Genomic DNA, 27071 nt, shown 5'->3' with positions numbered 1-27071 from the left:
GAAAGTCGAGGCTTGAATTTTTTCTTCAGTTCCAACAGCTTGAGAAATGCTGACCGTGTTCTTCCTTTTTAGTTTTCTAATTCCAAATATTTGCATATTTTATTATAGTATTTGGTTTTATCTTCTGGAGCTGATTTTTGAAATTTTCTGCTCAGCTCTTGGATCTCTTCAATTCTTCCATTTGCTTTAGCAGGATAGACTATATACTGACAGACAATTATTCATTTTCTTCTGGAGCATCAAGTCGCAATTTAGAAAGTGAAACATGTTTCACCCTAACTAAATGTCACTAACTTGTTTTTAATTTCCAAGTTACAAATCATGCACAAGACATTTATTTTAGAAAACCTCAAATATTTATAAGGCACCAAACTTTCCTGTCTAAAAACACCCCCAACCTTCTGTTGTATTAATATAAAATCCCAACTCTTACTGACTTCTCCAAATCCCAACCTCAGAACACTCTCCTTTTTGTTCCCCATGCTCCAGCCATAGTGACCTTCTTTCTGTTCTCTGAATATGCCAAATTCATTCTTGAATTAGTAACTTAGTTTCACCTTTCCCTATCTGGAAAAGCCATTCCTCTGATAATGGCATTTGGTGTTGCTGACTCCTACTCATTTACTCTTATGGTTAAATGTTATGTTGTAGTAAGACTTTCTATGAACATGCAACCTAAAACAAACATGCTGCTACTACCAGATTGATCATCCAATTCTATTTCTTATAGGACTGATTATTTCATATTTTCCTTGTTCATTATTGGTCTTTGCCCTATCAGATACCACAGCTATATAAGTAGAGGAATTCTGACTGCCTTATGCATTACAGTATTCTTATGTCTAGAACACAGTATGTATTCAATATTAGAATGAATACAAGTATACAACTAAAAGATAATATGTAAGTGTATTTACCAGGCCAAATAGTGATACAAACACTACTAAGGATAAAATGTTGTCCAAAGAGAATCACTGGCTACCATAGAGAACGACTGTGTAGTAATTTAAATATTGTCAGTTGATATAAAATGTCCTAATTCAGACCTTTAAAGGGCACTGTCAGATTTTAAAATTTTTTGACTGGGCAAACTAGCTGGAAATTGATTACATTTTAACCATTTAGTGTCTCAGTATCTAATCATTTTCCAGTGTTTAGCAGAGTCTAGTCACAATTTTCTTTTTTTACAGTGTGCTTTACTATGTGGCAAGATAAATTATTCTTCCCTTTTCTCAATTAGTCTTAAGAAATTAGTCAATCACAAAAGGACAAATATTGCATGAGAACACTGGCTTGAACCTCTGGTAGTTACCTGTCAATGTACTGTTGCATAAGTTTTTGAATGATCTCTACCAAAATTTTTACTACACTGCATTAAATTCACTGTAAGCAGCACTGATATCATGGAAGAGATGAGAATTGTAGAGGCTTGGCATTAATTATTCAGACTAAAGGAACATGGGAACATCATTATCCACGACTCTGAGACCAAAAGAACTAGATGGTGCCAGAACAACTAGATAGTGCGTGGCTACCAATACCAACTTCTCTGAACAGGATCATATTAAAAGGAAAGACAGAGTGGCAAAAAATGTGGACAAAACTAAAAATTATTAAAAATTTACAAATAAAAAAACCAAGCTTACTGGTCAGAAAGAGACTGGAAGAACCTGAGTCTATGGTCCTAAAACACCCTTTAAGACTGGAAAGGAACTCTCATCCCTGTGACCCAATTTTCAGCCAACCAGCAGACAAGGAATATAGTGGGTGAACAAAACTAGTAAGGTATGCTCACCATGGGAATGCTCAACCATTCAAAATCAAAAGAGCAGTATTTACCTAATGACAAAATTGAGACAGGATGGGAAGGTGGATGGAATGGAAATAGGAACCACAGGTAGGAAGAGGGATAACTGTTGCTGCATGGAAGGGATTGCAACCACTGATGTGAAACAAATGTATGATTTGTTGAATGTAAAACTGATAATAATCTAGACTATAAACCGTCACTCAATTGACCATTAAAAAGTTGGAAAAATCACCGTCATCAAATAACATGAAATCTTTTTACCAACTTCTTGTTGTTAAGTGTCGTCAAGTTGGTTCTGACTTACAGCAACACTATATAGGGTTTTTAAGAGTGGCTGGTGGGCTTGAACCACAAATTTTCAGTTCAAACTGAACTTGTGGTCTAGTGCATTATCCCACAGTGTCATTAGGACTCCAACTAGGAACATAATATATGCCTTCAGTTAGATTCTTTAGTTTATATCTATAAATAGTATAAACATTATCTATAGATGCTATGGAGTCGTGGTGTAGTGCTGAAAGACAAAAATTTTACTCACAACAGCAACTAAAATGAAATACCTAGTAGTAAAACTGACAGTGTTTATAAATCTTGCCTAATATATATATACTGTAGAGTCCTGGTGTGGTATTATGGGGCAATGTACTGGACCACAAAGTCAGTCTGAACTGCAAGGTTGGTGGTTCAAACTCACCAGCTGCTGCTGGGAAATCCTACACAGGGTCACTATGAGTCAGAAAAGACTTGAAAGCGCTTAACAACAACAACATATATGAGAGCTAACTGATAAGAGCTGAAATGAAGAAAATTATTATTATTAATCTTGTAGCCTATCATCTTGCTCAACTCTTATTACTGTGATAAGGTTTCTGCTGACTCATAATTTTTTTAAAAAGTTGTCATCTGAATATAATTGATGATCAGATATCTTGAGACATCAAATGACATCCCTCTCAAAACAACTTGGCAATATTTACCAGGAGTATTAAAAACATTTATAATCCCAGCACAAATAATTTCTTCCCCACGATTTATCCTAAAAAATGCAATTAGAAATTTATATACAAAACCGTTCACCAATATTTTATAAACTAGGGTGAGGAAAAAAACTAGAAACAGGCAAACAGTTTTTAAAAACTTATAGCACATTTTTATAACAAGCTATTACTGTAGCCATCAGAAGCCAACTTAACAACATGGAAAATATTCAGCATACACTGTTAAGATTAAAACTCAGAACACGCAACTACATTTTTATCATGATCTGACACGTGCAAATATATTAAAAAATACGTTAGACAAAAAAGAAAGATGGCTGCTTATGGATAAAGTTGCCCCAAATTCCATCCAAATACTTAAGTATTCTTCATATCAAGGATCAAGCATGCCTCTGCGGTATACTGGGTTGATAAGGATGAGCAACTTAAACACTGGCTATCAAAACTGGGGAGCTATAAAGACATGAAGTAGCTGGCTAACAAGCTTTCATGAGGGTGCTTAGGGTCAGAAAGTTTTCCTCTTATCCAGATGGGTCCTGTTGATGAAGGGGATAGGATTTTATGATTCAATTGTGAGTAACTGTTATCAGGTCTAATGGTAATTGTTACAAGTGTAAATGTAGAAGAGGTATAACTAAAAGGGAGGAGCAGTTACTCTCTCATTTCAGGAACAGAGGACTCTAGACCCATCAAGAAGGAAGAAAGAGAGAGCCTAACCATAAAAGCAGTGACAACAGAGATGGTGGCAGAGGTGATGGAAGAGCGAGAGAGAATATCAGGTGATCATAGGCCAATGGTCTGAGTGGCAGTGTGGCTGTGGGAAGGAAACTGGATTGCAAAATGTGCCTTTTACACACTTAAACAAATATATATTTTCAGTGTGGTATGTGTGTATCAAAAAAGAAAAAAAAAAGGCAATACAGGTAAACACTGTTGGTTGAGACTGCATGGAGGGGACTGTAATCACTACAATGATTTGTTGAATATAAAACTGATAATCTGCCCTGTAAATCTCACTCACTCAATACATAATAAAAGCTTTAAGAAAGAAAGATGGGAAAGACATTAAAATATGAATGTAATTTTCTATTCTGAGAGCTTTAAAAACTTTTTAGAATCTCTAATTACACTTTTTTCAATCACAACCTTCAAGTAAACATTTCTCATATTTTATTTATATTACTTTATTATGCTCTTTTCGACTTTGTACCCTTCTGTTGTTTCAAAATGCAATGTATGCATACTTTTTACAATAAAAACTGTTATCAAAAATTGTTTTAATAAAAAAAAAATCACTAAGTTCTAGTTTTAATGTGTCAACATTCTTTATTCAGTACATAGAAAACAATTCTAATATCAAGGTATATATTCTAAATGGATGGTGCTATCATACATACACATTCAAAATCAATTTCTCTATGAAGTCAGAAAGGAATCTGAGTCATTTATTATAAGTCATCGCACAAAACAGAAATTGGCAGTAACTTTTTTTTTATGTTTGTAAGCTCCAAATCTTGATATTACTATTTATTTCAGTACACATCATTATGCTCACTATATAGTATAATAGGAGGAACAAAACTAGAAAACACTAACACCTTCCACAAGTACGTAAGTGCATTTTATTAGATAAATCTATTTTCTATAAATAGGTTGAAGAAATATAGTCCTTTATGTGATAAGGGATAAAGATAAAATATCTTCCATTACTATTTAAAGATCAGGAAAAGAGGTGGCTTCATAAGGAAGAGAAAAACAGCTTGTGAAAAAAATTCACAAAGTTAAAACTATTGACAGCACCAAAGTACGTATCAGTTTATCTCTAATTAATTAATTTCAGGTAAGGATCCAAACAATTAATGGGCTAAATACAGTCTTAAAAAAATAATCTTCCAGGTACTAGAACTACCTGAAAAAGAGTTCAGGAGAATATTTAGGTACTTCCATAACATTGACAAGATCAAGGAAACCAAGGAAATATTCATTAAAGTGCTATAGGAATAATCAAACAAAATAAAGGAATGGAGAGAATACAAAACCTACAAACAGAAATCCAGAAGATTGGATTTGTTAAAAGGGGAGTTAGAATTTGCCCTTAGAAACGGCATCTGTTAAGTCTTTGTACAGTATGTGCCGTGGTGTCAGATGCGATTCATAGCGACCCTGTACAGGGTTTCTGAGTCTGTAAATCTTTACATTAGCAGAAAGCCTCATCTTTCTCCCTCGGAACAGCTAGTAGTTTTGAACTGCTGACCTTGTGATTCGCAGCCCAATTTGTAACCACAACGCTACCAGAGCACCTTATCTGTTGTTGCTCCTTATAGCATAGTGGAAATAATTTGTTGATTTAGATAAAACAAACGTCTATGTCACATATATCATTAAATAAAGTTATTTCTTATTATTTTGTTACAATTAAAACAATATTTACGTCTTAAAAAGGCAATCACATGAGTTATAAAGAAAATATATAAATAAAAGGACTATCTGAATTTGTAAAGGTAGAAGTTTTGTAACAAAAACAGGGGAGTAGTTACTCTTACAGTCTAGGAACAGAGGACCCTAGGACCATCAAAGGAGAAGAGCATGAACAGAATGTGGGACCCTAACCAAAGTAGCAATGACACCAGAGATGGAGATAGAGATGATGACATGGAGAAATAGAGCAGCTGAGGACTCTAGCATAATGGAAAGAGAAAAAAGCTGTGTGTTGGCAGCCAGGAGGTAGGCTTGCAGATTGTACCTTTTGGTTGTTTAAATTATATATTCCTGAATGTTTTGTGTACCCCCACCCAAAAAAACCCACAAAAAACCCAAAAATGAGGGAATAGAAGCAAGAAATACTGTTGAATGATGATGCACAGAAGAGACTATAATCACTGCAATGAAATGAGTGAAAAACACATGTTCTCCCATGTAAACTATCATTCAATTCACAAGGAAAACTTCAAAAAAAAAAATTATTCATAGGCAAAAAAACCCCACAAAACAACAAACAAAAAAAGGCTACCAGATATGAACCATGACAGTTTTTAGAAACTGAGCAATTCCCTGGAGGGCCCTTATGTTGTTGTTGTTGTGAAGTGCTGTGGAGTCAGTTCCGACTCATAGTGGTTCTGGTACAGGGTTTCTGAGGCTGGCAATCTTTACGGGAGCAGAAAACCTCATCTTTCTCCTGTGGAGCGGCTGGTAGCTTCAAAACTGCTGACCTTGCGGCTCACAGCCCGATTCATAACCACTACGCTACCATAGCACCTTATACATGTGTATATTATTTATGTGGACATGTTATATGAAAAAAATATGGAGTGTGTGTTTTTTTACACAATCCAGTCATTTCAAACATATAAGTCTTGTAGTATTGTGGTGGCTCACGTATTTTCATGATGCCAGATGTTATACCACTGATATTTCAAACACTATCAGGGTCACCTATGATAGACAGGTTTCAGTAGCGCTCCCAAAATAAAATGGATTAAGAAAGGTCTAGAAATCTACTTGCAAATACTAGCCAGTGAACTGCAACAGAACACAGTCCAACTAATTTGCTCTGGACACATCATCAAAAGGGATTAACTGATACAAGACGACATCATGCTTCGTGAAACAGATGGTCAAGGAGACCTTCACTGACATGTAATGGCACAATAGCTGCAACAATGGATTCAAATGTTTTGGCCATAGGGAGGATGACTCAGGAATGAGTAACATTTCATTCTGTTATATATAAGGTCTAGCGTGAGTCATAGTAGATTTGACTGCAACTAACAACAAATAAAGTATTTCCTAATTAACAAAAACAACATATGCTTACACCATTTGTTGGAAGGATCATCTTTTAATTTATATTTTAGAAACTGTTTATGAAGAATGGAATCTGTATACTTCATAAAATATTACATACTGTCTCGTTCACCTCTACACCTTTAAACAAAATTAGTTAAAACTACGAAAATTTTTTAAAAGTATAGACTGTCCCTTCTTTTGACATTCACCAGTTACATAAAAGTATTGCAAAGACTCTTAATGAAACCATCAAAAAGAACTCTGTATGCATATCAATCACTGAGTTTAGAGAAGGGACTCTTAAGGACCCCTACTTTAGAACAATCGTATGTCACTAGTTACAGAAATGTGTGTTCTTAAACCTTTTTCCATGTCATTTATATTTAACATTTTGTAAAGGGGTATGTGTCTGCCAGTGTTGTTAATACAAAGGGAAGAAAGAGCAATAAAAGAGAAAGGTGGATTATGAGATGCAGCTATACATGTTTGTGTCAGAATAGGAATATATTTGATGTTTAAAATATTTAACTCCAAGCTACTGAGGTGTAAAAACAGAATTATTGTCATAACTGAAATATAACAAAAGATTTGATGTAATTTTACTAAGGTATTGAAATACTCTACTTTTGAGAAAAATAACTGCACTAGCATAAATATATAATATCCATTCATAGAAAATTTATGTTGAGATTTATGCTGAAACACTACCACATAATTCAAAGATCATTATTAATGCTTCCTTTGACAAAAAAAAAAATAAGCTTTAATGAGTGCAAATACAATGGATATTTTTCAAAACATAGAAATAATCAAGATTTGATACTTTATTTCTATATCCATGCTCTAATTTCATCAATATTGAGCTTACCTTTCTTTTCGGTCCAGATTGCTTAAAATATAAAAAAGAAAAAAGAAGTAAGAGGAAAGACCTCATTGTTGCTATATCATTGCATCTTTAGTAGTAACAGCAGTCAGAAAGGTGATCAATTTGTTCGAAACACAGTATATACATGTTATATACAATGTTCGGCAATATACAAAATAGTTTATATTTAAGTGCTATACCATACACTAACAAGAAAGAACAAGCATAAAACTATGAAACATTAATGAAAGGTTTTAATGATAAAACATTTAGCGTTTTTGTGTTTACTAGATTTTAACTACAAAATACATTAAATATTAGTGGTTCCAATACTATGACAGGCATGATTATTTGCTTTTGAGTAAGAGAAAAAGGTTTTAATGCTAAAATGTTTACCAAAAGTCTTAGATTAAGTAAATGCTTTGGAACATAAAAAAGGCCTGAAGTTTAAAACCACAGTTCCTTACTATGAAGTTTAAATTATAAAAGCTTTGCCTGAGAATTCTCCATAATTCAAACAAAGTTTAAAAAGCTACTACCTATCAATTACTCAAGAATAAAATTATATAAACCCTAAATTCAGACTAAAACAAGATTCATTCTATAAAATTATTCCTCTACTAAAAACAACTAAATTAGCAGAGCATTACTGACAAAATCACATTCTCATACTCTTGAATTTCTCCTATAATGTAGAACACACGAGGAAATAATGATTTAATCCCAGTAAACTAGGAAAAAATAAATGTGTAACTTACTTTTATGTAACACTCAAAAGAAACATTTTAAACAAAGCAACTTTCTTTCATTTGAAATTTTAACTTTACATATACAAAATATATTATTTATAAATTATAGAACATGCTATGAGACTAATTTTACATCTCTATAAAGTACGTGAAATGAAATAGAAGCATAAAAAATTTAAATAGTCTATCTTATCATATATATTTATTTCTTATGTAGCTATACTTCCAGTAAAATAAAATGAAAATGAAAAGGTAGGCATTAATACCTAATCTACGCATTCTCAATGCTATATATAGTTCTGTTCCCAAAGAGTGAAGAGTTTAAAACACTGGAGTTTGTTTTGTTTTTTGAGCCCACCCATATAGAGGAAAGAGAAGAGGTAGAGAATATAGTAGAGGTAGAAGGAAAAGTTTGGTTCCTCCCCACAAAATCAACAAGAAAAGCAAGCAAAAACATATATTCAATCATGCTCATTTTTCTTATCCTGAGTGTGATAGTTTAAGGTTTTGTGTCAACTTGGCTGGGTCTGGATATCTACCTGCTTGGTACTTAGACATAGTAATCCCCTTAAGATGAGTGATCCAATATAATGTAATCACCTCCTCTATGATGTGGTAAGTCCTAATATGATGCAATTATTCTCTATGTTGCAAAACCTCACTTCTACTATGTTAATGAGGGCTGGATGCAAGCTACAGGATTAGGTTGTATATTGAATTCATCTTTTTTGTGATATAAGAGAGATTTAACAAGCTAGCAGAGCTCAGAGGGACCTCCTACTGTAAAGAAAGAAGAGCCAGGAGCAGAGTATATCCTTTGGATCTGGGCGTGCCTGTACTGTGAAGCTCTTTGTTTTAGATGAAGATCTTCAAGAAATGCTGGGTCTATAGATGCTGAAAATGAGATAAGAACCTTTCTCCAAAGCCAGTGCTCTGAATTTGGACTTCTAGACTCTAAATTGTGAGAAAATAAATTTGTTTGGTAAAGGCATCTACTTGAGGTATTTCTGCTATAGCAGCACTAGATAACTAAGACACTGAGAAAAATAAATTTACTGCAATATGATACCTAAGTTTAAGTATGTTTTATTATCAAGTTTTGCTGTTTTTGCTGTTGTTAAATGCCATTGCATCAGCTTGGATTCACAGTGACCCTATAAAGGGTATCCAAGGCTGTAAATCTTTGTTGGAGCAGAAAGCCTCATCTTTCTCCTGTGGAGTAGCTGGGGCACTTGTACTGCCAACCTTTTGGTTCACAGTTCATTGCTTATCCTATGGAGTCACCATTAACAATGTGGTGGTGGTGTTAACTGCCATCAAGTCAGTTCCAACTCATAGCAACTCTGTATAGGGTTTTGAAGGACTGGTTGGTGGGTATGAATTGAACTTGTGGTTAGCACTCCAGTGCTTATCCTATAGCACTACACCATGACTCTTTTTAGTAATGTGAGATTTTGCAAAAACGTCAGCTTATATTCTTCTTGAGTTATATTTCATACAAAGCAGAAAATAAAAATTACTGTGACCTAAAGCTGTACTAGTGCTGAGAAAATATTGGTTGATTCTTGTATTTGTGACCTCATTAAGACTAATGTTTTTTAACGTTAGCTTTCATTTATTAAATCTTATTTCAGAAGTCCACTTTCCCATTTATGGATTATATATGCTTTTGCAGATTTTTATTTTACTCTATGCATGGTGCTTATAGTCTTTTCCCCTATCCTTAATGAAAAGAGGGGGGGGATAAAAGTACCTGAAAGAAATATAAATTAAATTTAAATCAGTAAAATGTAGCGTTTGAACACATCTGATTAAAACTAGGGTAGAAAAGTATAGTTATACAGCTTTTTTTAATGTCTCCATTTTATTTTCTATACTAGTAAGATTCCTCCATCACTACATGGTATATAAGCAATCAATATTTTAAATACGAATTAAACTAGCATTTAGGCTAACATTATGGGAAAAGATGGTATTTTAATAGTCTCTCAAATCTCAATAGCTAACATGACCTGGTATTTTAGTAATCTTCATTCACTCCTATTAGATATACAGGTGTGAAGCACTTGTTCCCATTATTTTACTGAAGAGCTACAAACTACTCAGCAGGAAGGTGTAAATTACATAGAATACAAATAATAGAATTCACACGCAAAACAAAACAAAACAACCCACAACAGACTGGATATATGAATTATCCACTGGTATTATTTAATTTCAAATTAATAGTTGAGAAAAGAAATCAGGAAGAAAAAGCTGCAAAGCCAGTATATTCACTTTCATCTGCTACTGTTAAGTGCCTTTGAATAGGTTCCAACACTACACTAATTAAAGTCAAAAACTTGGTATCAGCCATCTTGATGAAGGCTTTCCTCATGCTTTGTTCTTCTTGTTAAGTGCCGTGGAGTCGGTTTCCGACTCATAGTGACCCTGTACGGGGGTTTCCAAGGCTGTAAATGTTTACGGGAGCAGAACACCTCATCTTTCTTCCGCGGAACAGCTGGTAATTTTGAACTGCTGACCTGCGGTTCGCAGCCCAATTCGTAACCACTACGCTACCAGAGCTCCTTTCCTCATGCTTTAGACAATGTGATTTCTAAGCTTACAGCATGCTCAAATACTCATGTAATACTTCGAGTTATTCTCTGCTCCCTTCGCTGTGATATTACTACATACTACACACTGTATGCCAAAGGGACTTCAAAGATTTCCATTACCATTTCAACTTCCCCTAAACTTTCATCTACTAATACTTACCATGTAACCATTTGTTTACTTGTCTTTCTAGCCTCTATCCTAATTGATCTTGAGCTCCAAAGGAAGGGATTTTGTTACATTCATCTATGCCTGGAGTCCTGATGTAGTGCTATAGGATAAGCACTGAACTGCTAACCACAAGATCTGCGGCTCAAACCAACCAGTCACTCCTTAAAAGTCCTCTACAATGTTGCTATAAGTCAGAACAAACACAACAGCATTTAACAATAACAACAACATCTATGCTTGGTATGTAACAAAGTCACTCAATAGTTTTGGAAGAAGAAAATGGAAAGCCTCTCGTAACTGGTCTTTCAACTTCAAAATCTTTTTGTTGTTAAGTGCCATGGAGTCGGTTCCGACCCATAGCGACCCTGTACATGATTTCCGAGGGTGTAAATCTTTATAGGAGTAGAAAGCCTCATCTTTCTCCTGCGGAGCGGCTGGTAGTTTCGAACTGCTGACCTTAAGGTTTGTAGCCCGATTCGTAACCACTATGCTACCAGAGCTCCTTAAAAACTTTTTAGTGACGGTTAAACTTCACTAAGAATAAGAAATGCTAATTCTTATATAGAGGCCTGGTATGACGGTATAGAACAAGTACTACCAGCAAGCAAGGACAGAAGTTCAAAGCCCTCAGCCACTTCTGGAAACCCTATACAGGGCTGTTATGATTTGGAACCGACTTGGTGGCACACAACATTCTTACACAGAATAAATAAATAAACAAACAGTAAGTAGAACCTGCCTGGCTGACCTGACACTGGACTCTAATTTATTTTACTGTCCCCAGAGAACTGTTCCTATATTTTCATCAGGATTGTTTCTTTAAATACAAGTTAAAAATTTAGGTTGGGGCTGTGTTCTTTAACAGACAATATTTTACTAGTAAATACTAGTTTTTATTAACTAAGTCTAATCTTTTATGATGCTAAGTGATGATATACATTAAGACATGATAGAGATGCAGAGACCCAGAATTAAATAAAACAATGACTAATACCCAACCCATAATCAGTTTTTTTGAAGCATGGCAGCTCTGTCAGATAAGCAGTGGACTGTGTATCACAAGGTCAATGGTTTGAAACCACCAACCACTCCGCGAGAGAAAGATGAGGCTTTCTGTTTCCACGAAGATCTTCCACCTTGGAAACCCTATACAGGATAGCTATGAGTTGGAATCAACTCAAGGCACTTAAAAACAACAATAATAAACAGTTTTTTAAACTTAATAACAGATTCCAGTATAAATAATTCTAAACTAATATAATTTTGGTTGTAAAAAGTATCACTTAACTTGGTTGTAAATTTTAAAGTTGTGTTTCACCTTAACATTTTCAGAATATTAAGAAATTTTATCATCAATGAATGACTGGTGAATGATCAGTCTAATCAGTATCTGAGAAAGAAGTATGTATGAAAACAGAGGGAATAACCCACAGACTGGGAAAAAATCTTTTGTAACCACATATCAGATAAGGGATTCATTTCTAAAATATATAAGAAAATACAACACATCTACAAAAATAAGACAACCCAATTAAGAAATGGGCACAGGACATGAACAGACACTTCACCAAGGAGGAGATCCAGGCAACCAACAAACATATGAAGAAATGTTCATGATCACTAGCCATTAGAAAGATGCAAATCAAAACAACAATAAGATATCATCTCACACCAGCAATAACAGCAAAGATCAAAAAAGCTGAGAACAATAAATGCTGGTGGGGATGTGGCGAGACTGAGACACGCCTGCATTGCTGGTGGGACTGCAAAATGGTCCAACCTCTCTGGAAAGCAATATGGCATTTCCTCAGAAGGTTGGAAATAGAAATACCTTAAGATCCAGCAATTCCTCTACTTGGTATTTACCCACAAGAAATACGAGCCATAACATGAGTAGATATATGCACACCAACGTTCATAGCAGCACTATTTACAACAGCAAAGAGATGGAGACAGCCAAAGGGCCCATCAACTAAAGAATGGATAAACAAATTGTGGTACATACACAATGGAATATTATGCTACTTTGAAGAATAACAAGGAAGTTACAAACCACCATTAAACATGGATGAACCTTGAGGACATTATGTTGAGTGAAATTAGTCAGTCACAAAAGGAGAAATACTGCATAGGACCACTACTGTAAAAGACAAAGACAAAGAACTCATACTAAAGCAGGGTGGGGGGGATTCTCTGCTGGTTGCTGGGATTTGGGGGGTGTGGTGAGGGGAGGGATGGAAAAGTAGAGCACAGGGCAGGGACTAACCACAGGATAGTTTGGGTGCTGGGGAGGGGGGCAATATACAAAAAGGGAGAGGGGAATGGAAGAACAAAGTGGAATGGAGAACAAGTAGGCAGGTTTGCATGGGCTAAGTGGGACAGAGGAAAATAATGATGTATGCAAAACCTTGGAACAACAGGGCTCTGGAGTACACGGATTGAGACATCATTGGAATAGGGATAAGGGGGGAAATAATGTTAAGATTCTTGGCTGTCTTCTGAATCTTGGTTTTCCTTACATTACATTATAAAATAGACACTGGAAGGGGAGAGAAAGGAAGAGCCAGAAATATCACCATAGAAAGCTTGTAAGTCCATCTTCTGCCTATAACTGATTGGAATACCTAAAATGGGGATACAATGTGCCCAGTGAAAGAGGCTTCCTGCAGAGCCTCTGTATTACATAAGACTACAGGTGTAATCCTGAACAGCATCCAGAATCTCCAGAGGTAGGAGACTTCCCCCTGAGAGGACGGGCAGACCAGCCTGGAGTGGCTAGAAGAACAGGAAAAATACAAAATAGAGGCAGACCGACTGATTACTACAAGAACAAGCAAGTAGCCCGCCCAGGAGACATCAAGGCAAGGGGTCGGGTTGCCTCAGAGTAAACCCCCTTTCAAAACTAAGACTCAATGGGAATACACACTCTGATTGGTGACCACATTCACCACCAACAAGGGGAAGTGAGGGAAAAACAGCTATGAGGCTGCAAGCTAAGCCCTACAACATTCAATAGACTCCTGTGAACCTAGGTGGAGACCTGGTTGGCCAGCAGTGTGGCAAGACCTGGGGACTCTTGGGCCCAGAGTCAGCAACATAGTCACAGAGGCTGGAGTGGAGAGCGAAGTGTCCAGAATATAAGAAGAGAGGGCCTATCCACAAGAGCACCCACACTTGCAGATAATACCCACTTGACCTGGCTTCAATGACTGGAGCACAACTAGAAGAAGAAAGAAGAAGAAAAAAAGAGTAACCTGATACAATTTGATGAACTTGACCTACACCTATGGATGCAGCAACTCAAAAGAGGGAACAAATCTTCACAGCAAGGATCACTCCCACTCCACCCGCTCCATACAGAGTGGACAGGGATGGGCAACTTGGACATTGGCTACCCAAAATGCGGGACGACAAAGGCAAGAAGTGACTGGCTTACAAGTTTTCAAGAGGGAACCTAGATCCAGAGGGCATGGAGGAAGGCAGAATCTCCACTGAGTAGTATCCAATCTGTCTAGGTGGGACTGATGAAAGGAAATGCGGATACATCTCATGTGATACAGGGTGAATAATTGTTACCAGGACTGATTGTGAAGGTTGTAAATGTAAAGGTAAAATTTTGTGGCAAGGAGGGGAGACGATGACATGGAGAGATGGAGCAGCTGGAGCCTCGGGACCCAGGGAGGGAGAGGAGCAGGCTTGTAGGACATAACCTTTTTCGTTGATTGGTGATGTGTGGAGGGGACTGTAACCATGGCAATGAAACAATATACAATAGGATGAATTTAAAACTAATGTTCTCCCATGCAAACTATCACATAATTCACAATAAAACTTTTAAAAAAAAAACCAACTGAGGGAATAGAAGCAAATACTGTTGAATGATGATGCATGGATGAAATTGTAATCATTGCAATGAAACAATGAGTGTAAAACTGATGTTCTCCTTTGTAAACAAACTATCACTCAAGTCACTATAAAACTTAAAAAAAAAAAGACATATGTATGTCTTCCCTTCTCCCCTCCCCCTAACTAACCTCCTTTTATAATTTATTCTTATAAAGATAGATGGATTTGTCTGTGAGCTTTGCAGTAGGTCAGTCTTTTTTTTTTAATATATGCACTAACCTCTGAGATTTTATGACTTTTCTCAAACTACATGGAAATTATGATATAATAACATAATAAATCTAAACAAAGGTTTTGTCATCCTAAAATCTAAGAAAGATTGAAGACAGAAATCTATATTTAATAAATCTATGTCATAGCAGCTAAAGCAAAGGTTCTAGAATCAGGACACATTTTCTAAATAACAACCTAGTTTGGTATTTCCAAAGTATAAAACCATTTAAAATATATATTAAAATCTTCAAATTTTACTAGTAATCAAAAAACTTCACCTCAACTACTTATAACATGATAAACAGATTATTTAATTGCTTGAACCTGAGGATTTCTGAGTCAAATGAAAAGGGATATAACATTTCCAAAATGGTTTTAAATACCTCCTAAGTTTTAGATATCTCAAAACATCTAAGACACGAGTTGTTAGCTGCATTATTTCATTCAAGTAGTATTTTTAAGATCAATGAGGACACTCAAATCTATGAAAATTACTGCAATATAAAAATTTCTAAAACATACAAAACCAATAATATGATTTATTTTGACATTATGGAACCCTACAAACTTTATGTGGAAGGTAAGGAAAGTTATGAAATCTATGCCATTTAAATATTTCTTATGTATACTGGAATAGAATGCAATAGATTAGCCTATTTAAAAAAAAAATAAGACTTAACTTACAGCAGAATATAATTTATTAAAAAGTAGAAAATACAATTAATAAAATTGTAGGACACGTATTATTTCATTGACATAAATATCTCTTTACAGATACTGGAAACACAGTGATGTTTCACCCAAAAATAATATTGGTTTAAAAAAAAAAAAAGTGAAAATGTCTATTAAAGAGGATGGTTTTATATTATATATTTAAAAAGAAAACAATTACAATCCTTACCTTTGGGCTGCTGTTTTTACAACGGATATCTGTGCATTAGCATGATGAAAACGTCTACCATGAACTACAGTTCCTGAACATAATGATGCATTTTGTGTATTTTCACTGCAGATTCAAGAAACAAACCAAAAATATTGAACAGAAAAATATTACATACACATATGCATAATACAACCTCTAAATTCTGAGCTCACAAAGACTATTATTTAAAAAAAAAAAAAAAAAAAAAAATTACTTATAAATAACCAAACTAGTTATTTTGAATTCTCCATAAGTTTTTGATTTCTTGAATTTATTTCTGAAATGTTTCTATTCCATTTCAAGAAAGATAAAAAGCAGAACTCTTAAAAAAAAAAACCCACAAAAGCCTGAAATTCTACTTTTAATCTTCTAATTCTGCTACTGACATGTGTTACTTAACCTCAATTATTCATCCATAAATTCAGAGTGCAGAAATAAAATCGTGGTTTTCAACTCTACTTCTGGGAGATTATTAATAGCCCAATCTGATCAGTTACAGTGGTTCACTATGAAAACTTCTGGGAGAGGTGGGTTATGTTTAAAAGAGAAAAGGAAGAAATCTTAACATAAAGTTCCTTGTTGAGATATTCTAAGCCTCTAAAACAGACAAGACCAATGCCATCCTTCTACTATTTTAACTGAGATTTTACTAGCTGTATGAAAATAAGTTTTCATTTTATGAAATCCCAGCTTACTGAAACATATCTTGCAATATATTTTATTTAGAACCAAGAAACTCATTGCAATCAACCCTACTCCCCAAATCCAAAGCAAAACATTCTATGCATTGGTACCACTCTTAGCCCTATTGACAAATTCAATAGACGAATATAGGTTGGGCCTACGGCCACAAAGGTGTCAAACCCTGTATCTTTTGTAGTAATGTGTGGTGAAACACTTACATACCTCAATTTCTTATTGTTGCTCAGCATGTTAAGTCCAACTGGATTGCCTTTCAAAGTTTTAAAGCTTTCAATCTTGTTTTTCCTTACATATGTCTTCAAGATTAATTCACCAGAACCAGCAGCAAGAATTTCAGAGCGACGATTTAACTGTAAAGGATTCATAAATATTAAGTCAATAAACAACACAAAATAAAAATTAATCAACAATAATAACTTTTAAATTAGTAAAATAAATACCAGCTACTGGGGAAGAAGAAGAGGGAATGGCAGTTACATTCAACTGTAATACCTTCTTCTCTGATTCAGTAGTTTTGATTCAGGTTTGAGAATGTGTATTTCTAAAAAGCCCCACGTGGGGGTGGATCAGGGAACACATTTTGTGAATCTCTGAATTAAAGTGATCAGGCTTTAATAGTGGTGCTCCATAAATTAGAAGTAAACTTTTATCCCCATTATTGTTGTTGTTAAGTGCTATTGAGTTGATTCTCACTCACAGCGACCTTGTACAGGGTTTGCAAGAAGCAGTTGGTGGGACTGAAATGCTGACCTTGTGGTTAGCAGTTCAGTGCTTATCCTACAGTGCCACACCAGGGCTTCCTTTAATAATAAAATACAATTGCTTTTGCATTTGACTGACCATTCCCATAGAAAACATACTAATGCTACGGAAATAAATGATTCAGAATTCAAATAGACCTGGTTGGTTCTTTATAATCAGATAACTTTCTATGGAATCTGGGATTTTTTTCTATGCATTAAGAAAGAACATTGAAGAGAGAGAGAGAAGCCACATACAAATTGCCTAGTCAAGAAGGTGGAAATTCAGTGCTATTATTAGCTCTCTCCATTAGAAACTCAGATCTATATGTGAGAAAACTCACAGCACAGTTATCTTTAATCAGAAACACTATAAATTATTTTATCACAAACAAAAGGTCTATTAAACTGAGAAAAATGAGGCCTATCCAAGTCATTGTTGTCTGGGTCCATTCCCAGAAACCAAACTGTTGTTGATGTTAGGAGTCTCAGAGTCAATTCCAACTGATAGCAACCTTATGCATAAAAGAATGAAAAACTGCCTGGTCTTGCGCCATCCTCACAATTGTTAAGCTTGAGCCCACTGCTGTTGCCACTGTGTCAATCCATCTTATTGGGGGGGGGGGTCTTCCTCTTTTCCACTGACCCTCCACTTTACCTAGTAGCAAGATGTCCTTCTCCAGGGACTGGTCTCTCCAGACAATGTGCCTGAAGCATAAGGGACAAAGTCTTGCCATCCTGGCTTCCAAGAAGCATTTTTATTGTACTTCTTCCATCACAGATTTGTTTGTTCTTCTAGCAGTCCAGAGTATTTTAATATTCTTCTCCAATACCATAACTCATATGCATCAATTCTGCTGTGGTCTTCCTCACTGTCCAAATTTCACATGCATGTGACCCTAGAGAAAATACCCTAGCTTTGCTCTTGAACATTTTATAGAGGTCCTGTGTAGCACATGTGCCTAATGTAGTAATGTATCATTTGATTTCTTAACTGCTGCTTCTATGAGTGCTGATGGTGAATCCAAGCAAAATGAAGTTTTTGACCTATTTATTCTTTTTTCCTTTTATCATGATGTTATTCATTGCTCCTGTGGTAAGGATTTTTGTTTTCTTTACATTGAGCTGCAACCCATATTGAGGGCTGTGGTCTTTTATCTTCATCAGTAAATACTTTAAGTCCTCTTCACTTTCACCAAGCAAGCTTTTAATACCTGCATATTGCAGGTTGTTAATGAGTTTTCCTCCATTTCTGATGCCACATTCTTCTTCATATAATTCAGCTTCTTGGATTATCTGCTAAGCATACGACTAAATAAGAATGGTAAATGAATACAACCTGGCACACATCTTTCCTGAATTTAAACCATTCAATGTCTACTTGTTCTTTTCAAACTACTGCCTCTTGGTCTATGTACAGGTTCCTAAAGAGTACAATTTAGTGTTCTGGAATGCGCATTCTCTGCAATGTGGATGGCTTGTCATAATCCACACAGAAATGTCTTTGCACAGTCAATAAAGCCCAGGACGACATCTTTCTGGTCTTCTCTGCTTTCAGTCAACATTCATCTGACTTCAGCAATAATATCTCTAGTTCCACATCCTCATCTGAATCTGGTTTGAACCTCTGGTAGTTTCTTGTCAATTTACTGTTGCAACTGGTTTTTTATTTATCTTTAGCAAAATTTAACTTGAGTGTGATAATGACAAGGTCCGAAGATTTCCACATTCCATTGGGTCACCTCTCTAGGATGGGCACAAATATGGATCTCTTCCAATCAGCTGACCAGACAGCTGTCTTCCAAATTTCTTGGTGTATATATAGGTGAGTGAGTACCTCTAGTGCTGTGTAAGTTACCTGAAATATTTCTATTTGTATTCCCATCAGTTCCTAGAGCCTTGTTCTTTGCCAATGCCTTCAAAGCACCTGGGACTCCTTCCTTCAGTACCATTGGCTCTTAATCATATGCTACCCTTTGAAATGGCTGGACATCAACCATTTCTTTTTGGTACACTGACTGTATATTTCTTCCATCTTCTGTTGATACCTTCCGTATCATTCAATGTTTTGCTGTAACAATCCTTCAGTATTTCAAGTCAAGACTTGAATATTTCCCTCTGTTCTTTCAGCTTGAGAAATGCTGAGTATGCTCTTCCCTTCGGTTTTCTAACTTCAGATTTTTGCACATTTCATTACAATATTTGACTCTGTCTTCGTAAGTCGTCCTTTGAAATTTTTTGTTGAGCTCTTTTACCTCCTCATTTTTTCCATTTCCTTTAGCATCTCTCCACTGGAGAACATGTTTCAGAGTCTCTTCTGACATTGAGATTGGTCTTTTCTTTCTTGTTTGTCTTCTTAATGACTTTTGCTTTTTTCCGTATGATATTCTTGACATCATTCTGAAATTCTTCTGGTTTTGGGTCCTTTGTGTCTAATGCATCCAATCTGTTCCTGAGGTGATCTCTAAATTCATGTATGATATTGTTCCAGGTCAAATTTTGGCTCTGGTGGACTTCTTTTACTTTCCTTTAGCCTGAACTTTCCTAAGAGCAATCGGGGGTCTTATTCCAGTCTGCCCCTGGCCTTGCTTTGGCTGATGATGCTTTGGCTTTTCCGGTCTCTTTCCACAGATAGAATGAATTTGATTTTTGTGTACTCAATCTGGTAAAGTCCATGTGTATAATCATCTTTTATGTTATTTAAAAAAGGTATTTGCAATGAGCAAGTCACTGATCTTGCAAATTCTATCATGTGATCTTTAGCATCATTTCTATCACAAAGGCCATATATCCCAGCTACTAATCCTTTGTCTTTGTTTCCACCATTATTTATCAATGTATCTTGATTGTATATTTGATCAATTTTAGACTGAAGAAGTTGGTAGAATTCTTCAATTTCATCATCACTGGCTTTAGTGGTTGGTGAAGACATTTTAATAATAGTTATACTAACTGGTCTTCTTTGTGTTGTTGTTGTTGTTAAGTGCCATCAAGTTGGTTCCAACCCATAACAACCCTATACAAGGTTTCCAAGAAGCAACTAGTGAGCATGAACCGCTGACTTTGAGGTTCAAGCTGACTTTGCAATCCAACGCATTAATCCACAGTGCCAAACCAAGACTAAACATATGGATGTTATCCAATCACAGACAGCATTATACTTCAAGACAATTCTTGACATGTTCTTTTTAATGACAAATGCAGCACCATTCCTCTTCAATTTGTCACTTTCTGCATAGTAAACCATATGACTGTCAGATTCAAAACAGCCCATTTCAGCTTACTAATGCCTAAGATATTGATGTTTATGCATTCTATTTCATTTTTGACAATTTCCAACTTTCCTAGACTCACACTTTGTACATGTCATGATTCAGTCACTAATGGATGTTTGCAGCTATTTCTCCTCACTCTGAATTGTCCCCCATTAGTAAAAGAAGGTCCCAAAAGCTTTACTCCCTTCGTGTCATCATCTGTCTACTCTACTTGGAGGAGGCAGCTCTTCCCTAGTGGTATTTTGAGTGTCTTCCAATCTGAGTGGCTCATCTTCCAGCACTAAATCGTTGTTGTAGTTTTTATGTACCTTCAAGTTGACTCTGACTCATATCAACCTTGTATGGGGTTTCCAAGGAGCAGCTGGTTGGTTTGAACTGCCAACCTTCTGGTTTGCTGTGCAGTGCTGATCCTACAGCATCACATCAGGAGTTCTATATTAGATAATATTCTTATGCTTGTAGTCATCATGTTTCAGTATCAATATTTTGTTGCTGATAGTATTCACTGCTATGCATAAGATTTTCAGTGGCTAAATATTTGAAAGCAATCTGCTTCTCCTCCTTCCCAGTTTGTCTTAATCTGCAGGTTCAGCTGAAACCTGTCCACCATGGGTGACCCTGACAGCATTCTAAATAATGGTGGCATAGCTTCCAGCACCACAGCAACACACAAGTGACCACAGTGTGACAAACTGATAAACTGACAAGTAGTTGAGAAATCTAATTATAGATGTTGTCATAAGGTCCAGAAATGTGCTCTTTTGAAAAAGTGCCCTAGACCAACCAACAGTTCTCAAAGTGTGGTCCACAGACACCACCTGAGAACACTTTTAAAAAATGTATATTCTCAAGTGCCACTCTAAAAAAAACTCTTATAATGAAATGGACTATGACTCACATAGAGACCCTATGTTGTCATCAGGTACCATCAAGTCAGTTGTGGCTCACAGTGATCCTGTATAGGATTTCCGATGCTGTAACTCTTTACAGTTTAAAAAGTCTCACCGTTTTCCTGAGGAACAGCTGGTGGGTTTGAACTGCCAACCTTGTGGTTAGCAGTCCAAGATTTATCCTATAGTATCGTCAGTGTTCCTTAGAGACACTACAGTATAGAGCAGAACTGCCCCACAAGGTTTAAAGGTTGTACTCTGTATGGAAGTGGACTACCACATCTTTCTCTGGTGGAACAGATGGTGGTTACAAACTGTGACCTTCAGCTTTAATTACTGTGTCTCTAGGACTCCTTAGAACCACTTCAGAACTCCAATATCAGAAAACTCAGGGAATTGGACTCACCAATCGTTTTAATCATTTAGGTGATTCTGATGCAAAGTTTTAGAAATACTGTGCTACATCTTGATAGATCTTGATATGTACTCGCTTAAAAATCCTGGAAGCAAATTTCCAGTATTAAAGATAGACCATGACATGAGTCTTAGTGTAGTACTGTAGGATAAGCACTGGATAACTAACCTCAAGATTGCAGTTCTAGTCCACCAGCTGCTCCTTGGAAACCCTATACAGAGTCACTCTGAGTCGGAACCAACTCGAAGGCACGTAACAACAACAGCATGCTATTTCAATCCACAATATATAGGTAACTACAATAAGTAATATTTATTGAGAGCTTATTATAAATAAGCGTTATGCTATATCTAATTTAATCTCCACATTATACATTTCAGTGGGTCTTTAGGCTGGGATCCAGCAACTAACCCCACCCAAAACAACACATGAAATTACTGGAAGCTACTGAACGACAGGATTGGTTTGGTAAGTGCCATAGAGTTGGTTCGAATGACAGGATTAACACATTCAAATTTCCCACTAGTTTTCTTTGCTCAACAAAATGTCTCTACCATATATCATTTAAACTGTATAACTCTGTCTCTACATTTTAAAAATCACTGCACTTGAAAAGCAAAGTAACTTGTTCAAACTAGTAAATGGGATTAATAGATAATTTTTCAAAGCCTATAATTTCCCATAACACAATGCATAAGTAATCTTTACACTGTTTACAGAAATATAAATGTTGACTCTCAACAAGAGGCAAAAACAAAACAACCAAAATCATTCCAGTAAAGACATAAAATAATTAAGATACAGTATTTCTCAAAATCAAAAAAACTATTTACTGAACATTCCTTTATGTAAATATAAAAAAATTACCCTTTCACCTTAAGAATTATTTAAACCAAAATTATCTGACCAATATTAGGCACATAATTCAGCTAATTCAACCACAGTTCTGAGTAAGTGCGTATACATATCCTCAAGACTTACTTTTGATAAAGCGTTTGTGCATGGATCACTGTGAATTAGAATTGACTTGACAGCAGTGTGTATAAGCAACTCAAAGTCCATCATCAAAGAAAGAGGGTCTATACAAGGGAGCTTCAAAAAGTTAATAGGAGAGCTTCCGGCTTGGGCAGCAGTAGAGAAAGCCAGGTAGGGAAGTCTCCGTGGTGGAGGAACTGGGAACTCACTCATGGAGGAATCACTCAGAACAACTCCAGAGCTCTGGATCTACCATAAGGTCCAGGACATCAGTTTCCCCGCACTCACAAGTGAAAAAAATCATGATATTAATGAAATTACTGCGAGTTATGAATCTGGAGACAGGACTTCCTCTGTGGCCACCTGCCCTAGTAGTTTAGAGGGTGGGGCTTACAGCCAGACCAGCTCAGGGAACCGTGCTAAAAGTGGTGGAGAGATAAATGCAAAAAGAAGCATGGTCTGAGACTCTACACATCTCTCCCTCTTTTTCCCTGTTGCGTGCCCTTCTTTGCTCAGCCCAGACGCCATCAGGTGGGAGTTTCCCCACAGTACAGAAAGGAGTTTGGCGGCTACTTATAATGTCAGCTGCGGAGAAACAGCCCTAAATGGACTTGTGCAGGACCTTGGTGGCTGTGCTCCATGGAGTCGGTTCCAACTCTAGGCGACCCTGTGTGGAATTTCCGAGGCTGTGGGTCTTTGCTGGAGCTGGGGACCTTGTCTTACTCCCGTGGTGCGGCTGGTGGTTTCGAGCGGCTCACCTTGTGGCTCCCCATTTGTGGTCGCTGTGCTACCTGTGCTCCCTGTGCAGGACCCTTAAAAACAATCTGTAAAACCCCAACATAAAATGACTCAACCATCTTGAGAATTGCGCCGTGCACACGCAGATACCTAACTGACCTTCAGAGACAAAAATAGTGGACAGTCTTTCTCCTGTTAACTTCTCAATATATATCTGCGCACCTCTACTGTGGGGACTAGAGGAGGATCCTGAGCAAGAAGACACCCGCACCCACTGCTGGAGGCTTCTACCACGCACACCCACTGCCTGGGTAGCACCGGACAGTCGACCACAGCTTTATTTCTGTTCCAAAGTGGTGGTTTTTGTCTCAGCATTTATATTACTTCTTACTTTTGGTTCTTTTGATGACACATCTTTCCTGGAGGTGGGAGCTTTTTCTCCCTACGTTACCCAAGAAGAGACTGCAATCATGGCCATATGGCCAAGCTATAAGCATACCCCATAATATTCCAACACTGAGACAAGAGCCAACAATACCTGCTAAGCATTAGATGCAAAAAGGGAAGCCTATCTCCTGATCATATTCACCAGGAGACATCCAATAAGCTTAAGAATAAACAACAACAAACATTCACTTAAGCATTAAAAAAACCACATAACCATTGGAAACGATGAACAAAAAACAACAAATGATATCAAAACATGTCCAAAAATAGAAGAGAGTAGCTGAGACAAATGAGCTGGAGACAGACAAAGGCTTTCTAGATGAGGAAGAGCAGGTTTTGGATATGCCTGAGAAAGAATTCAGAAGAATTATAGGGAAACAAGTTCAAATGCTCCAAAAAAGGGGTGGAAGAAAACAAGGACGAAGTCAGGAAGTACTACAAGAGCAATCAAATAAGATTGATACAGCATTGAAAACAACTCAAAACCAGCAAAAAAAAGGTCCAGATGATTGGTAATAAAATATCAGAAATGGACAATACACTGAAAGGGGAAAGGAGCAGAAAAGAAGAGATGGAAGCCATAACTAGTGAGCTGGAAGGCAAATCTCTCAATACTACTAAGATAAAAGAGCAAACTGAAAAAAGGATAAAAAGATCTGAAGGGAGTAAGGTTCATACTTGATAACACGAAGAGGAACAACTTAAGAATTATTGGCATTCCAGAACAGGAAGAGTCGGAGAAGCCCACAGACAAGATAGCTGAAGAGCTTCTGGAAGAAAATTTCCCTAACATCTTGAAAGATGAGAATATAAATATTCAAGAAGCTGAACATACCCCAGGAAGGATAGACCCCAAAAGAAAGTCACCAAGACATATAATAACTAAGCTCTCCAAAATCAAAGAAACAGAGAGAATATTAAAAACGGCCAGGGAGAAGAGAAATGTCACTTATAAAGGCAAACAAATTAGATTAAGCTCTGACTCTGGTAGCGTAGTGGTTACGAATCGGGCTTCGAACCGCAAGGTCAGCAGTTCGAAACTACCAGCTGTTCCATGGGAGAAAGATGAGGCTTTCTGCTCCCGTAAAGATTTACAGCCTCGGAAACCCTATAGAGGGTCGCTATGAGTTGGAACCAACTGCACGGCACATAACAACAACAACAACATTCAGAACAAACCATGCAGGCAAGAAGGCAATGGGACACATATACAAAATCCTACAAGAAAAAAACTGCCAACCAAGAATCGTCTATCTAGCAAAACTATCAATCAAATACAATTGTGTGATCAATACAGTCCACGATATACAGAATCTGAGAGATTTTATCAAAGCCAACCCAGCACTTCAAAACATCCTAAAGGGAGTACTGTGGAATGAAAACCAACAAGAACAGACAACAACCAGAGATTGAAAGGTGTGGCAACACCACCTGGAACTCAGTCAACAGACAACAGAGTCTAGAACAGAGTAAGACTACAACAACGAACTCAAAGGAGCTGGGAGGTCAACCAAAAACCAAAATTATATTAATGTCAAAGAAGGGACAAACGTAGCAACAGAGATTCAGGTGGTAAGGATGTCAGGTAAATTACAGTATATAACTGATTCTCTTAAATGGAGAGAAAAGTTAGTAGACTATAAGGTAACCCCAAAGAAAGTTAATACTTCACAACTTATCATGAAAATGAACTTCCAAGCAGAACAAGCAAACATGAAAACTAAAAAGAAACCAACAAGAAAATAGCACAAAAAAAACACAAACCCAACCCAAGAAGCCATGCAGAACAAAGGAATGAACAGCACTACCAAAAAAGTAACATAATGGAAGCAATTAATTCATACCTATCAATAATTACAACTGAATGCACCAGTGAAGAGACAGAGAGTGGCAGAATGGATAAGAAAACAAGATCCTTCAATACGCTGCCTGCAAGAGACACACCTTACTCACAAAGACAAAAACAGACTAAAAGTTAAAGGATGGAAAAAAATTTACAAAGCTAACTGAAACAATAAACAAGCAGGAGTGGCAATACTAATCACCGACAAAGTAAACTTTAAGATAAAAATGAGCATAAGGGACAAAGAAGGACACTATCTCATGATCAAAGGGTCAACTGAGCAAGAGGACATAACCATAATAAATATCTACACTTTCAGTGAAAGAGCGCCAAGATACATGAAGCAAACCTTACTAGAATTGAGAAAGAAATAGATAAATCTACAATTATAGTGGGAGATTTTAACATACCACTTTTGAAAAGGGACAGAACCAGAAAGAAACTCGACAAAGTTAGAGGAACCAAGCAACACAATCAATCAATTTGACCTCATAGATGTATACACAGCATTCAACCCAACAACAGAACAATATATAGTCTTCTCCAATGCGCATAGAACATTTTCCAGAATTGACCATGTGTTAGGTCACAAAGCAAACCTCCACAAATTTACAAACATCAAAATTCTACAGAGCATCTTCTCAGACCACAATGCTATAAATCTAAAAACTCAACAATAAGAAGATCAAGGAAATAAAGTCGAATACATGGAAACTGAACAACTCCCTGCTGAAAAGTAATGGGGTAAAAGAATAAATTAAACATGAATTCACAAAGTTCCTAGAAACAAACGAGAATGAAAACACAACATACCAAAATCTTTGGGATGCGGCAAAAGCAGTACTGAGAGGACAATTTATTGTGATAAAATGTGCACATCCCAAAAGAGGAAAGAACCAAAATTAACACATTAACACAGCATCTCCAACAATCAGAAGCAGACCAGCAGAAGGAACCTACAGTCACCAAAAGAAAGGAAATAAAGATAAGAGTAGAAATAAACAAGATGGAAAACAGAAAAACTATAGAAA

General features: G+C 36.4%; 1 protein-coding gene across 1 annotated transcript in view; it reads right to left on the bottom strand.

Moving 5' to 3' along the window:
- SENP6 (SUMO1/sentrin specific peptidase 6) overlaps window positions 1-27071 on the bottom strand; it is a 167466-nt gene that overhangs the window by 81147 nt on the left and 59248 nt on the right. The window contains exons 6-8 of the mRNA XM_006835793.1: window positions 16922-17067; window positions 15995-16099; window positions 7463-7483 (exon numbers count right to left, since the gene is read on the bottom strand). Of these exons, the coding sequence (XP_006835856.1) occupies window positions 7463-7483; window positions 15995-16099; window positions 16922-17067 (272 nt within the window). The remainder of the gene's footprint in view (window positions 1-7462; window positions 7484-15994; window positions 16100-16921; window positions 17068-27071) is intronic.

The sequence above is a fragment of the Chrysochloris asiatica genome, unplaced genomic scaffold, assembly GCF_000296735.1.
Source record: "Chrysochloris asiatica unplaced genomic scaffold, ChrAsi1.0 scaffold00019, whole genome shotgun sequence".
In the NCBI taxonomy this organism is placed as follows: Eukaryota; Metazoa; Chordata; class Mammalia; order Afrosoricida; family Chrysochloridae; genus Chrysochloris; species Chrysochloris asiatica.
This window is presented reverse-complemented; position numbering and strand designations above follow the sequence as displayed.